The sequence below is a fragment of the Rissa tridactyla genome, chromosome 2 (genome assembly GCF_028500815.1).
Source record: "Rissa tridactyla isolate bRisTri1 chromosome 2, bRisTri1.patW.cur.20221130, whole genome shotgun sequence".
NCBI lineage: Eukaryota > Metazoa > Chordata > Aves > Charadriiformes > Laridae > Rissa > Rissa tridactyla.
The window spans coordinates 71,137,617-71,152,955 of record NC_071467.1 but is presented as its reverse complement, the minus strand read 5'-3'; the positions used below and the strand labels follow the sequence as shown (position 1 = coordinate 71,152,955).

The 15,339-nt window shown below is 38.2% G+C and overlaps 1 protein-coding gene across 1 annotated transcript in view; it reads right to left on the bottom strand.

Moving 5' to 3' along the window:
- The window catches only part of MOCOS (molybdenum cofactor sulfurase), a 224,795-nt gene that overhangs the window by 195,672 nt on the left and 13,784 nt on the right, over positions 1-15,339 (bottom strand). Inside the window, exons 2-3 of the mRNA XM_054192941.1 lie at positions 3,736-3,825; positions 1,090-1,156 (exon numbers count right to left, since the gene is read on the bottom strand). Coding sequence (XP_054048916.1) covers positions 1,090-1,156; positions 3,736-3,825 — 157 coding nt within the window. The remainder of the gene's footprint in view (positions 1-1,089; positions 1,157-3,735; positions 3,826-15,339) is intronic.

The window sequence follows — 15,339 nt, the reverse complement described above, 5'->3', positions numbered from 1 at the left end:
GCGCAGCGTAAGAGAGGGTATTGAAAGAAAGAGATATAAATATTTTCTCCAGAAAGTTAGTGGCGGGGGGAGGGGGAAAAACAGGTTAGAGCCAGCTAGAAAACTTGTTTTTTTACACCCTTATAAAAGTGGAGTCAGAGAAAAAGCACCAGAAAGGTGTAAGGCAGATTTTCTTCATTACAACTATGAACACTACAATGCTATAGTTCCACTGCTATTGATCTGAATTCTGTGGTGTGTTTTGGAGAAATCTTTGTTCGTTAAGGAAGATGATAAAACAAAAAGGAATCCATGACACTTCTTTCCCTGCACAGAGGGCCATTAAAAGCAGGCAAATAAACTCAAAGAATACATATTCTTCAATAAAGACGTATTTCATAAAATAGCAAGAGTTACCTGAAACAAATCCCTAAAACCAACAACCAAGTACCTAAGTTGTATATTCCTTCATGGTGTAAACTAATGGTGAGAAGTGTACTTTCAGCACACACTATCCTGAACTTTTAGGGGGATACCTTATTTAGAGATTAATTTCACTTTCTGGCCCATATCCAGAAGCCTGAACGCTCAATTTTACCTTTTCTTTTTGCTCTTAAAAATTACACTAAAACTACTTTAAAAGGTATTTTATTACTCCAACAGAAGTAAGTACCTGCTGTAAAACAGTGTACACATTCCCATAAGGTTTTTATAAATTCTCACAAGCCATTACGCCCTGTTTAATTTAATCTGTATTTTAACTGTGTCCTTGTGCTTAGTTCCACCTTTCTATCTTAGCATACCATCTTACTAATAATCGCTTTTGAGATTTCAACTTCTATATCTTAATTAAAACTGTAGACTTATATTACAGCACTAATTTAACTACAGAACTTTGAGAATTGGGGCATCTGGGAGAAAAAGGACTGACTTTGTCCAACACTTGACTGTCCAAGTATCTTGTGGTTTAAAACTGAGGTGTTTTCTTTAGATGTGACAGATGATCCTCAGAAAATGACATCACATCAAAGTCATCAAAACAGCACAGACCTAATCAAAATGAAAACTATGAAGTGCAGCATACAAAATCTGAAAGAAAGATAACTCTACCTGTATCGGACATGCTCGATTGTGTCATATGTCAGCTTGCTGCTGATATTCTGACTATGAGGGTTGCCTAGGAGACAACAGAGATAGAGAAGTTAATCATTAATCACAATTTTGCTATTAATTTTTTCTTTTATGAAAGTATTATACCAAGCTAGCCTGAAAAGATGACAAAGAAAGATTTAACGTATACTTCACAGCAATGCCCTGAAGCTCCTTACAGCAGTTAGTCAAGAGAAGGGACGTATAACAGAAGAAAGCAATTACGACAGACCTTGAAACTTCAGCTGGATCTCTTACTAATACTTAGACAGTTCCCTTAAAAAGAAAATGCAACTGCCTATGCACAAATGTACTAGGAAAAACTACAGATAGAATGCACATTCATAAATGTATTTGTGCACTAGCTAAGAAGCATTTTAGAAGAGACAGCACCTGGAGGTAACAGACATTGATGACTGGACACCAGGACTAACTCTGTTTTTTTTTTAACTCTCTGAAATTCAAGTAGCTCATGAAAATATAAATTATAGTGCAAAATTAGTAGCCACCTTGGCACAGCTCAGCATAGGCATGTATTAACAATTAAGACAGCACATAAGAAGGGCATGAATTTATCTTCTTAAGCAAAAAAGATTACATCAATATCCACACAGGCACAGCACACTTTCCTATTAGTAAATGCTTAAAGAACATGCCTAAATAGTCTGGAAAAAGAACAAGATAAAAACTGCTATATTTAATACAGTTTTTGCAGTAGGATACAATATTAGCTACTCTATTTTTAAAATTTCAAAATCACCCTGCTGAAATTTATTGAGTTAAGATGTTAAAAAGAATAATAAATTTAGAGCTCAAACCCCAAAATCTAATACCTAGACTTTTCATCTCTGGTGTTGCATTTCTGTAATTTCCAATTCAAATATTCTCAATTTAGAAGTGAGAATCTCTCTTACTTACATTCCTTTCCCTCATTTACACATGCAACAGCTAAACTGCAGTTCTTTGGGCCTGTGGATTATCACCAAGAAGCCAAACTGCAAGTCAAACTCCCCCTTCACTCACATCTGTGTCTGTTAAATGAACTCATTTTCTACAACAGTCACTTCACTCAGAGTATCAGAGATGTAACTAAAAAAAAAGAGATTTGACCATACTAGAGCTCTCGTTATCATTTTAGATGAAAGCAGTATTAAAAAGATACAATTTGTTCTCCCATAGCATTATAGGTACTATGCAAATCTGCTCCAAACTGGCAGCACTACTATTTCTATTCACAAGCACTCAATTGATTCACAAATTTAATTTTTTCCTGCCACAGATGGTACTTATTATAAGGGTTGAGCCCAATGTTGTTTGAAATAACTAAGATCAGAGTGCATACATTTCTCTTTACAATGGCTGTAGTGACAGAACATTAATTTTAATATCACTGACAGGCAGCTGAATAGGATATTTTGAATGTAACCAAATCAACGTATCTTGTTACAACGGAAAAAAACCCTATCCCTATCAAGAACAACATCTATTTCATTGTGGAACTTAAATCCATGCTCTGGATCCTGGCCTTGACAGCATTCAGGAAAAAAAAATGAGGGGGAAATGACACTACAATGGCACATGAAAATGAAAACTACCCAGAACTCTCAAGTGGCTCGCCCAGGTGATAAGCACAAGTGTGTCGGTGCTTGAGTGAACACAGTTTTCTTTTAAAGCAGTGGTACCTAGTTCCCAAGTGAGGAATCACTTTGCTCTATGTATCTGGGAGCACAAGACAGACACAAAACTAGTAAAAAGGACACATAAGCCACAGATAGTAACACACAATAAGAAATTTTTATCAGTTCTGTGAGAGTACTGACAGCATATATAGATAATACTGGACAGTATATTTTTTTTCTGGTTGAGCATGAATCACTCCAGTGTAAATTGTGTCACACAGTAACAATGTCTCCTAAACAATGGATGCTGCTGCCTTTGTATAAAAGCACATTCAGTATGTGGTTCTCATCTAGACAATAGTGTTCAAAAGAGATGTTTAAGTAGATGATCTGGGGATAAAGTGCTTGTAGGTGGTGCTGAAGTGCCCATGTCCACAGCTGCAATAGCTAAAACTCCACCCAGATATTGCACAATTCTGTAGATATTTTTACTCACATTCTTATGTGCAAGATTGCTTTGTCAATACACATCCTTTTTCTCTGAGTATGCACCTAAGTCTAATAGTCTGGGAGAGGTATAGCACCTATGCCCTGTCTAAATTCACTTGGGATCTTTGAGCTAAGCTTTCTTCTAAATAAAATGCTTATACTGAGCCACAGTATAAGCTCCCTGTGATGACTCTCACTGAGAAGGGAGTTGGTTCTGGATTCTGGTCCTTGCATAAGAAATTGGTTTTGCATTTTATGTGGGGGAAAAAAAAGACCGAACAGTGCTCAGAGCTACATCATTTTTGTTTATCCCCAGCATGGTGCCTGGGGGTGGCACAAAGGGACTATGACTCCTTTGTAAAACCACTGATCTTCCAACTACTCTATAGCAGTATTAAAAAACCCACAGGAGCACTCTTCCGACAACTAAAGAGGCACAGTTTTGATCTATTTAGATGGAAACTTGAGAAGACTAATGGGAACCCTGTTTTGCACTTACCATAAACGTTGTTTCTGAGGTCATCAGTAAAAGCTTTAAGCAGACTCTCTGGGAAAAGAGCTGAACCCGCATGGTCAAGGTAAGTAATCCCTAAAATAAAAATAAAATTACTAGATTCAATTTCTTAAATATTTATCTCCCACAGACTACATTGTGAAATGCACCACTCAAACACCCCTAGTGCAGTACACCACACAAAAAGTCAATTTCCCTGAACTTCTTGGGGTATGATGTCTCTCTCTCTGACTCAGAGGTCTCTACAGCTCTCAAAAAACACTTCTCAAATATGTTCCAATAATCAGGCGATATTCACAGCAAGGCATCTTTCCTTCTCTAGCAGAAAAAAAAAGGGGAGGATACAATAGAAGGCCAACATTTTGATTGCATTTTTATAATTTTTAATTAAAATCAAAATATTTTAAGAGTCCTTCCTTTCATATTTGGATCACACGTTCTTTGGAAGAGAAAAATCTGCCTGTACAAGACTGAGCAAGCTTGTGTCTTCAGCCGCAGTACCTTGTAACTCCTAGACACTATTTATTATGAAAACTACTACTACCACAATACTAATAATTATTAATAATAGCAACAACACTAGTAATGTTGTCTCCTTGCTGACAGATGAAGCAACTCCCTCAAGAACGGACACGGCCTAAATCACGCTTGAAGCCCAAACACAGGATGAGTTTAAGTTTTAATGTATCTAAATATTTCTTACCACTCAGCTGCACTTAACATTAAATTCATTTTTAAAATCTCCTTTTATATTATTAAGCTATTGCAAAACTTTTAAATAAAAGCTTATTGGAAACAAAGGCTTTTTCATGTTTTGCCATTTTAATTTTCTTAATCTTTTGCAATTATTCTTCCATTTCTCCAGTGTGTTTCATGCCCTTTATTAGTTTTTTCATTTCACTTACCTTAAGTATTTCAACCTATTTCCAATTTTAATAATGATGAATATGATTAAGATTAGAATTTATTAAGTATTTTAAAGGCCTTCCCTTTCCACATGGATTTAAAACTGAGTTAAGCTTTAAATGAGAAGCCCTGACACTTGAAAATATGTATAATTATATATTGCGTTGCTGTAGCAATGACTCGGTAGGTAAAGATGTGAGGCAGTGCTAATGATAAAAGCAATCTGGATACCCATCACTTCTCTTATTTTTGAAAGAGAAAAGCCCTCCCCTGCCTTAAGGTTTCCCTGCATGCAGTGCCTAGCAAAATCAGAATTTCTAATGATGGGTTAGTCAAGGAAAACTGTTTTGAGGTGATTTGAGGGGAGAAGGGTGGGAAAAAATGGATTGATCTATTAGATGTACAGATTTTTCAGGTTTTTACTTTTGGGGTTTTTTTTTGATCCTACAAAGTTTCTCCCAAGCAGTAAGAAGTGGCACATACAAGCATACGGGGGTCAAAATGCATATGGGGTCTGTCCGGCTCAATTTCTGACAGCTGTTTGGTTAACCCCTGAAACACAAGCCAGGTTTGGAGGGCAAGAGGGATGCCGCATCATGGAGAGAGAACACCAGCCCCTGCCCAGCAGAGCGGCAAGGCCTTGGCCAGCAAGTGGACACCAGAAAGGGGACACCAGCAAGAGGATGGCAGCTGTCCCTCCAGCACGGCCTGAGACCAGAGCCCGCAGCTCGGCACCAGATGCCTCTGCTCTGAGGTGGAGCCAAAGCGGGGAGGAACAGCCACAACCACCACCATCAGTGCCCAGCTCGATGGCAGCGGTCATGGCGATAAATAATCCACGGTCACTGGGTACAGCTGGGACAGCTGGGAAAGGCAGCCCTAGAGTTGAGAAAGGGAAGAGGCAACCCTGAGACAGAAACAGGGGAGAAAGGACTGGCATCCTGGAGGCAACCATCCCGGCCAAAGCTCTCTCTCAACAAAGCCCCACACAGAGATGCCATTTGGCTCATTAGCTCTTACAGGCACCTCAAACACAGCCCAGTGATGCTCCTCTGGGGGCAGAGAGCTGCCAGTTTTGGATTCTTCCAGCCCTAAGGAGGTTGACAGCACCAAAGTGATAATAAGCAAAAACCAGGCAACTGGCTGAGGCTCCTCAAACACAAACCATCCACTGACAGGGGATGAGCACTTTCCGTCCCGACTGATGCTCCTGCGAGGCTATGTGGACTACAAGGTCTCTAAGTAAAGGCTCCCTAAGTGGTTTTTCCAATTTGATTCATAATGTAGCTAATTATGAAGTACAATATTGCAGTTCTGTGAAATGGAGGTAAAAAAACCAGCTGGTCATTTTTTTAAAATTCCTCCTCTCTGTATATTACTTTGAAAATGTGGGAGGACATTTGGCTAAGGAAGGACAAATTATTAATTCTTAAACTTTTATTTTATCTTTAATGCTGCTGTTTAACTGAAAAGAGAGAACAGCATTTAATACTCTCTTCGCTGCCCCAAAAAAGAAATAGGCTCTCTCATCATTTGAAACTGCACTGAAACAAATATCTTTACTGCTATTGCTCTTTTATGCTGTAGGTTTTTTTCTTCCTGTCTTATTTCAATAAAACTATATTTTTAGAGGAAAGAAAAAACCAAAAGTGGCACATGCATAACACTGGCAAAGAAAAGAATATGAATAACTTTCATTGTGCTTTTCCCCTGGTTTAACAATATTTGCTATTTTAACTTTAGTGAACACACATTAACCAAAGAGATTTGTCAGTATATACAGAATAATATAGTTCCCTCTGTTTCACTGTGGTATTTAGTATATAGGCTGTCAGCACTACGAAATTATATTGTGTATGGAAAGTAACAGGAGAAAGAAAATATATGTGATCAACCAAAAGAAAATTAAAATGCAATATCTATCAGGATGTAGTCTCATTGCTTGAGGAAAATGTAAAATTAACTTTAGTTTAATTTACATACCATTATGTTGGAATGTGTAACTGACTTCATTGATCTAGTAATATACCAACTATTTGATAAAATCACATTTCAGAAGCAGGTTTTTTTATAGGAGTATCGAAAACCATTCAATGTGTCGGCATTAGTTATGGAAAGTTATTCAGCAAGAATATCAGTTCATAAGCTTTAATATTCACATGCTAATATTCTTGCAGATTAATTTTACATGGGGAACTCTTTGGGAACCAACATGGGCCAGTCTGTCCCTCTGAAGAAAGCCCCAGCCCAGCTCTATGTGCTCCTTCTGTGCTACAGCTCACCTCTTGATAAAGCATCTCTGCGTGCCTGCCTCTGCTCTTTGTAAAACTTCGTGAGTGCACATGCACGTACAGCCTCAGAAACACTAGAGGACCATTCAGTTTAACAGAGCATTCCTATCTTTTAAATTAAAAAAGATAACGATAATTAAATTTGGAGCATTTTCAAATTAGAGTTTAAGAGCAGTGGAGAACACTGGACAACGCATAGTCAGGCTGCCTGAAAAACACACAAGGCAAAAGGAAACTATCCAGATGAACCCTTTTGAGCCAAAATACCTGCTTCTGACAAAACAATGCTTTCCTAAAAGGTGATTCTGCCTAACTTTGAAGAAAGTTAAAGACATCACGTGATGAACTGCGAGTAGAATAAGGAGGTTATGTCTTTATTAAATCTTTTAGTAATTACTAGCTATGTATACACCTATCATCCAGAGGGTGGTCTAGAGGGAGAGGAGGACAGAGAGACCATGGATGCACTCCCTACAGTGGCCTGCTGGCACATGGAGAGCAAGCTTTCTCCTCTTTGACATTCCACCTGTAAACCCATGTCTGGTCACCCAGCTCCTATCTGCCTAAATTATTACTACTTTGGTGTTATGTAATCTGCTCTTTTAATCTCTGAAATTGTTCTTGGTGCTATACATCTCTGAACTTTGACTATCACCTCCAAAAGTAACCAATTTACCTACACTGCATGTGGCTGCCCCATGTCCACCTCCTTAGCTTTTTGCCATCCTGTGATTCTACCACAGTCACCAAAACAAGACGATTTGTGCTGTAGCTTCACAGATTATTTCTCACAGTCCCGACACTTCAAAATTCCTGCACTCCAGCTGATTACAGGCTGCCAGTTACATTGCCAAAAGTTTCATAATGAAGAATGAAATGTGTAGTTAGAAGGCAGCAACTGTACAGATTCATGAATTTTGATTGGCGGATATAATTGGAATTCAGTGGGATTATATACACAATATTACTTGGAAAGCAGATACAGCCAACGCCCTGGGGAGACAGTATATATCTTAAGTACAGCAATATTAACAAAACCAGTATGAAACAGATTATATGAAAACAAGCTGAAGGCAAAATAAAGCATTATCTGTCAAAAGATAAATATGAGAGATTTTCATACACAAAACAAAAGCAAGAGAAAACTGGAACAAACAAGTGACAAAATAGGGAAGAGAGGGCTCTACAGAGGTTGTAGACAAGTGGGATATCATTTGGACATAGCACGGTTTTAACAGGTAGTATCACGTCATGTACCTCAGGTTATTTTAGTCACCTAAATCAGAGCCTTAGAGGCAGCTCCCTCTTTCCATTGACTGCGTAAGAATTTAACTCCCCCCAGGGATGCTCCTAAATTAAATGTCAAAAGTAGATTTAACTATGTGATACATATAACCTTTATAAAAGTGCTTGAAATCTCATGATGATACAGGGCACGATATGTCCACACACTGTATAGACAGGTAAAGATCCTGGTTCTGCAAAATCATTAATGAAGTACATTAAAAGCAATACAAAAGAAAAAAAATCCTACTACTAATGTGGCTTGAGATTTGCTTTTGCTGGACATTTTCTGGATTAAGTATTTAGAAAATATTTTTATTTTTACCTTCATTTCCTCTTCAGCGTCGATTTTGACAAAAGCTATCAAAACCAGAGTATGTTTTCTGAATAACAACGTGTCTCTCGCCTAAGCGCTCCTGCTCTGCTAGACAAGGTAATGTTTTGTTTCCCTTGCTTAGGGCCAAGGAGCTCTTCAAAAGACCACAAAAGCATAGTGCTTGATGGACAAGGCCATAGATGCCCAAAGCCTGAACAGTTACTACGCAGTTAAAGGAGACACTGCTCCTCAGCGTGATTTGACTTAATTGCTACGGGCCCAGTGAAGTAACGCAGCAGGCAGCCCGCAGCCATGGGGCATGTTCTGCTTTCCACTGCCAGTCCACTGAGATTCAAGTAATCACAGCTCAACGCGACTGCCAAATGCTGATCCACACTGGACTGTGAGCAACCTGGATAATGGTATCAATATTTTAAGGGCGGCAAACAACCTACTGAGTTCTATGGGAAACTGGTGTTTAATTAATGTATTTTAGTGTTTGACTTGACAGACTGATTACAAAAAGCAAAGCATGAAATGTGCAATTACATTTATCCGTAATAAGTTCCCATTATTTTTTTCCACGTGCTATTGGCTTGCATTATTTGCTCTCAGTGCATTATTACCTACAGCAAAGCAGACAGAACATGAAAACAGTTTACAGTCAATACCATACACCCTCTTTGCTTGCTGTACTCCTCAGCGGGGGCCATACCGACTCCTCCAAAGCTATTTAGGTGGCTGGGGTTGTTCCAGTAAACATTGTCACTATTATATGAACATAAGCCCCTACCTGTAGTTTATAGTTTACAGCTTGCTAGTATTGAGGTCTATGTGAGCGCTAAGAAAGCAAGGATTTCACATTTATTAAGAAGTCACGTCCAACCCTATGAAATTTATCTCTCACAGCTGCAGAAAAAAAAAATATTACATGCCGTCAAATTTCATCATTTGCCAGCTCCTGTGCTAAATGAGAACGCAGTAAAGGGAACAATCAGCACCCACCTTCATCCATGTGGTCTACCTGCAAGACACAGCTTTATCCAGTGCTCACTTTTTGCTCACTAGGGTGTGATTAAATATCGACTGCAGTCTCAGTGATCTTGTTTCCACAGACACCTTTAACGGGTTGTGCTCCAGAAGAGCTGAGGCCTTAGTTGCGGGCACGAATCAGAGGTACCTCAGCTACATGCAAATAACATACTGCAGCTGACTGTCTCGTTGTCTTTGGATGAAATATAAATCACAAGTGATTCATATGTATGCAAGTCTTCAAAAAACTGTATCTCACGCAAGTCAAAACCAGCTTTCACACCTCCCTTGCGAATATACTACCATCTTTCAGTCTCTTTTTTTTCTTTCTCTCTGATGCAATTGATCAAATGAAAGTAGAGTTGAAAGAGAACATATTCACTGTTCTTCTATTACTGGAAAATGCTTCTGTTGATTTTGCTGAAATTTTCACAGAAACATTCACTTTTGTGTAGGAAAGAGGCATTCAGAATTTCCACTGGAGATGAAAACACCATGGTAAGATGCAATATTTAAGGAATCTTAATAACAATCGTTTATAATAGCGGTCATTAGCTAAACATTCTAGTAGCATTCTCCTGCTCTACTTTTCTTCCCATTCTTCCCATAAAACAGCCACAGGCTTACAACAACATGTCAAGATAATGTTTGAAACTGACTTTTCTAGTCAGTTCTATTTCTTGCTCTGTGACCTGAATTAATTGGATTCATATTAAATCTAGGACAAATTAGTGACTCTAAATATTCCCTGCAAAATCTATCAAATGAAATGTGCAGTGACATATAGAAGAATGCCTTTTAAATTATTTTATGGGTTTCCAAAAACACTAGGAGAAGACAAACTAAGTTCAAAAATAACAGAAAAACAAAAGTAACCCTTTTCTTCTCCCTTTTCTCTTAAAACTCACTTCGTTACACAGAAATACTCAAACTACTATGAGCTTCTGGGAGCTAGAGCCTTGAGTTGAACATGCAACCACAGCAATAATTAAACACCTGCGTGAAAACTGGTATATGCAATGAACAGTGAATGACAGACAGCAAAAATCGGCTATCCTGAGTGTCGAGGCCCTACAGGGGTACTTCCCAGCTGGCATTTCTTCTCTATGACAAGACGATGTGTAATGCCTCCTTTGGCAAACGCAACCGTACCTCCCTCTGCTGGCTTTTCCAGCAAGAGAAGAGGGTGCTACTGCAAACCAGTAATAAAGTTATGCTCCAGTGGAAGTTCTTCACATGAGGTTCCCCACAGACAGTTACAGCCTTCAATTTATTTATCCCATCCAGCAACCAATCTGTTGCCGGGAACATATAGTGAGGATCAACTTCAGGAATATAAGCGTAAGAGAAACATAAATTTCCCTTCAGCATAAATTAGGACTATCTTTCAGAGACAAACACATAAACCCAAATAACCATGTTACCAAGAGGAACTGTATGCAAATTCAAAGACTGTGAAATGAAGAAAGTGAGGACCATTGGCCAGAATCCCACTCTTGTAAGACAAGAGGTCTGAGACGAATCTCCTAGCTCACTGTGAGTAGTCCTTTGCCACAATGGGTGACTACACTTATCAACCAAACTCAAACCAGAACAGTGTTTCAGAATCACATCCCCCAGCAAGAAACTACATCTTAACCTCTAGACTATGTTTTTTCACAGTCAGTGTATTCTCATATTTCCCATGTCAGCATCTTTTTGCTTTAATACCTATCTTCACCCACTCGACTTCAACACGTATTTCTCCCTTGACAAACCAGTAGCACCCCTCCACCTGATCTGGCTAAAAATGCCACCATCCTTTATTTCTAATCCATGATAAACCTGACAACCCATTCCAGTCCACTGGCTGAAAGTGCTTTTTCTCAAGGATATAAAGGGTCAGAGAGCATGGGGGCGGGGGTGGGTGGCGGGGGGGAGGGCAGAATGCACATTCCAGAAAAAGATCTCAGAATTTCGGAAAAGCTAGAGTAATTTTCCCTAACTTTACTGGAAAAATACCATCTCAGACCAATGCATCACTATCTCTTGGCTTAAACTCCTAACTGTTACTCCTTAGCTGGTTTAGACTCCTAATTGTTCTAATAGTCAGAAAAAATAGCAGTATTAAACTGGGGAGAGGTTTAATGCTTGAAAAGTCCATGTATAATGCTTGACCAAAATGTCCTGTATCATCTTTTCACCAGTAATCAGTCACCAACGTAGAATGAAACCACAAACAGGAGACAGCAACAATTTTTCAGTGTGCTTTCTACAGTGCGGAAAATCGTTAAGTATAGGAGTTTCGGTATGACTTCTGAGTAAGTACTTAAGATTTGATATATGTATGCTGAGAATTTCATTTTAATAAGACACAGAAATACTGAGATTTTATTAGGGAGATAGGAAGTATGCATGAAAAACTATGTATCAGCTAAACATTTTTCCATTTTTGGCACCGATTCTCCACAGAGCAAGCCAGTTTAACTTTTACTTTATAGCAATTTGATCGGAGCTGCTACCTCACGTGAAACTTATACAACTATAAACAAACCAATCTAAATGATAAGATTATGCTCAATTGCTTTACCTTTACTGAAGTTCACAGACTGCATTAGATATACAGACGTCAATAATACCACTCATTAAATAAATTTCTTATTTTCTGAAATGAGAATTATTTTGTAAATTTTTTCAGGAATAACTGCAATTGCCTAATACCTCCACAAACAATGTAATACTTCAGTACAAAAAGCATCATCTAATTGGAAAACAAGATTTTTCCCGCTCAAAAAAATAAATATCTAACAGACACAAACACCTTTCTGTCAATAATTTAATAGGAATGTAATTATATATTGCCATAAATGTTCTGTTAATACCTTGTTATATTTGGATTAACTTAATTTCTACAGTTTATTTTCCATTTATTAGGGGTCTTCCCAAGCACGGATTCAAAGTTTTCAACAACTGTTTTCAGGAATATGCTAGGAATAAAAAAGTACATTTATCAAAAAATAATATTATAGTAAACCACTATTTTTAATTCTGAAACAGTATGACAACTGCAGAGTATTTTTAACTATTTCTGACAAAATTAACAAAATACCAGCTTCATAATGACTAGGTCTGAATGCAGCAGTATGCGAGAGAAATCCTACCTAACACTGGCCTACTTTTAATGGGAATAACAGTATGCAGCTTCTAGATAGTCTATGTTTTTAAATTCACTGACATCCAGCATGCTACAAGTTACTAGTTACTAAAAGAAAACTAAAAATCACTTGAGCTGTTGACACAAGCACATAGGTTATGTCCCTCTTTCTAAAGGACTGTTACCATCTGACACAGCTTTTGGAGGTTTGGTCACTACTTTAACTTTGGACAGCAAAAATCCACTGCTGGTTACTGCCATACAGCTGTGTAGAAGGAGAAGTTTGGGGCTCTTGCAGAGACATTACATTGCATTGGGTACAGTCATCATCATTTCAAAGGTCAGGTTCTCTGTACTCTGAAGGGCTGCAATGGGACAAAAAAAGGTTTTTACAAAGTTCAGTGAGTAAAAAGGAGCCCAAGTGAAGCCTGATTGTTTCCAGCTGTACTACAATGAATAACCAGAGCAGAACTTTGCCTTCAGTTCACAGAGACCTCACCTTTGGTAAGAAAAGCAGGCTCCACTCAAACATAAGAACATGCATCAAGGTCTGATTCAGAGCCTTTGAAGTAATTGGGAGGCTCTGCTGAACTCTGTATGAGTTAAACCATTAACAAATACGCTATAATCAGCACTTCCTAAACATACGGCACCGATTACCTTTTTGGTACCAGGCCAAGTTAAAGAGCTGGGTTATGATCTGCACAGAAGCTTAAACGACCTTTGAAACAAGTGAAGTTGTCCTTTCTTGAATACAACATGCTGGGCTGCTCATATTGCTGTCTCATCACATGGCATCTACAGGACATCCTCAGTCTCTGGGGTATGCATGCTCTCTCTGGAAGTCCAGGTTTCAATTAAAAAAGTGCAACATTTTAAATAATCCATCAACAAAAGGTGTAGGAGGGCTACAATACAGGCAACAGCAACAGAATCTCAAAATGACATACCAGTTACATCAAACGAGGAACTGCTCCAGAAGTGTATTCAAGACATCCAGGTGATTGCTCCTCCTAAGCACATTTTATGCACCTTTATTTACAAATATGCACAAATATGCCTGTCTGTGCAGTACTGAGATGGGTATATGAATATGTGTACATAAATATCCCCTTAAGAGGATAATTAGTGTTTTCATATTGCTTCTTGTAGCAGAACATAAGGAAAAGCAGATGTGAATCTGGAGACTTTCTTCCCTTACAGCTCTTTTCCATCTTCTCTTCTCTACTGCTTCTCTAACTGTACATTTCGATATTTTTGGCAAACAAATAACCTAGAAGTCATCACACCTGCTTTCAGTGTCACTTAACCAAAATTAAGGTCTACAGAACAGCATCAACACTCAACAAAAAGAATAACAACTTTTGGTAACGTACCGAAGTTGGTTTTTTTTGTCAGGACTTCTTTTCTTAAAGAAAGAGAAGATACTTCACGTTAAGCATCCTTTCCCTCCCCCCAAAATAAGACAGACCAAAACAAAGGTATCTAAAATACCTACCTTACCCACAATTACTGGTGGATATCTTTGATGAGAGTTAGGGACACTTCTAACTTGAATAAATTTGCATTCACTAGAGAATTTCAGTAGAGGGGACTGACTTCTAATGCTGCTCAGCTCAATGCAAGTCCATTGAGTCAATCACTCTTCTCCTTTGTAACATCGTTTATTGGGGTGCTCTGTGTTAACATAAAAGTAGGATCTGGGGCACTTGTGAAGTTAACCCAATTTGTGCTAGTACTCACTAAGAGAATACAAATATCTAAGCATCTTGAACCCAGTAATAGACTGACACTACTGATACAAATACACAGAATTTCATGATGGTAACAACACTCCAGTGGATACTTTTGCCTAGAAAAATGAGTTTCGCAGTTGCTCTTCTTTTTTTTTAACAGATCCAGCAATAAAGCAATTACAACTTTATCCCAATTTTATAACCATACACCTAAAGAATATCTTACTGCACTTCACTAAATCATGGTATAATTTCTCTCAATTAAAGGGCTTCTTTCAATACTAACAGCATTAGAAATGAAAAAGAATTATAATTTCAGCATAATATATTCAAAGTACTAAATACAAATGGCCTCATTAACACTAGACTACCATTGAGAATGAATAAAAGATGATGCATGGAAAAACAAATATTCCACAGTTTCACTAGTATCTGAACTCCAAGCTTAAAATCACAATTCTGCCACGACACCAGCTATTGAGTTTTGCCTTGAGGCAGCTGAGAAAACATTATGCACTTAAAAATCAAGGTCTTCTCCCACAAGATGCATAGTCTTGCCATATTTGAATAAATGACAAGACCAGACACAACATTCGTGCAACGTATTTTACTTAGTTTATGACACAAGATACTGGAAAATACTATCTAGATAAAAACACATGTAGCATACTCTGCCTCCAGTACTAAGGGATTGGATCCTGAATGCGAGTACCAATTTCATATCTGGACTCTCCGTATCTATCAGAAACACACTGAAGTGCTGGAGTTGATGGGGTTCCCTACCCATGCTAAAGCCTGGTCCTTCTTTATATGAGGTTGCTGAACACACCCATTCCTTACTGGGAAAATGTCAGGTGGCAATTTGAGAGCTATACAAGTTAAGAAAGTCAG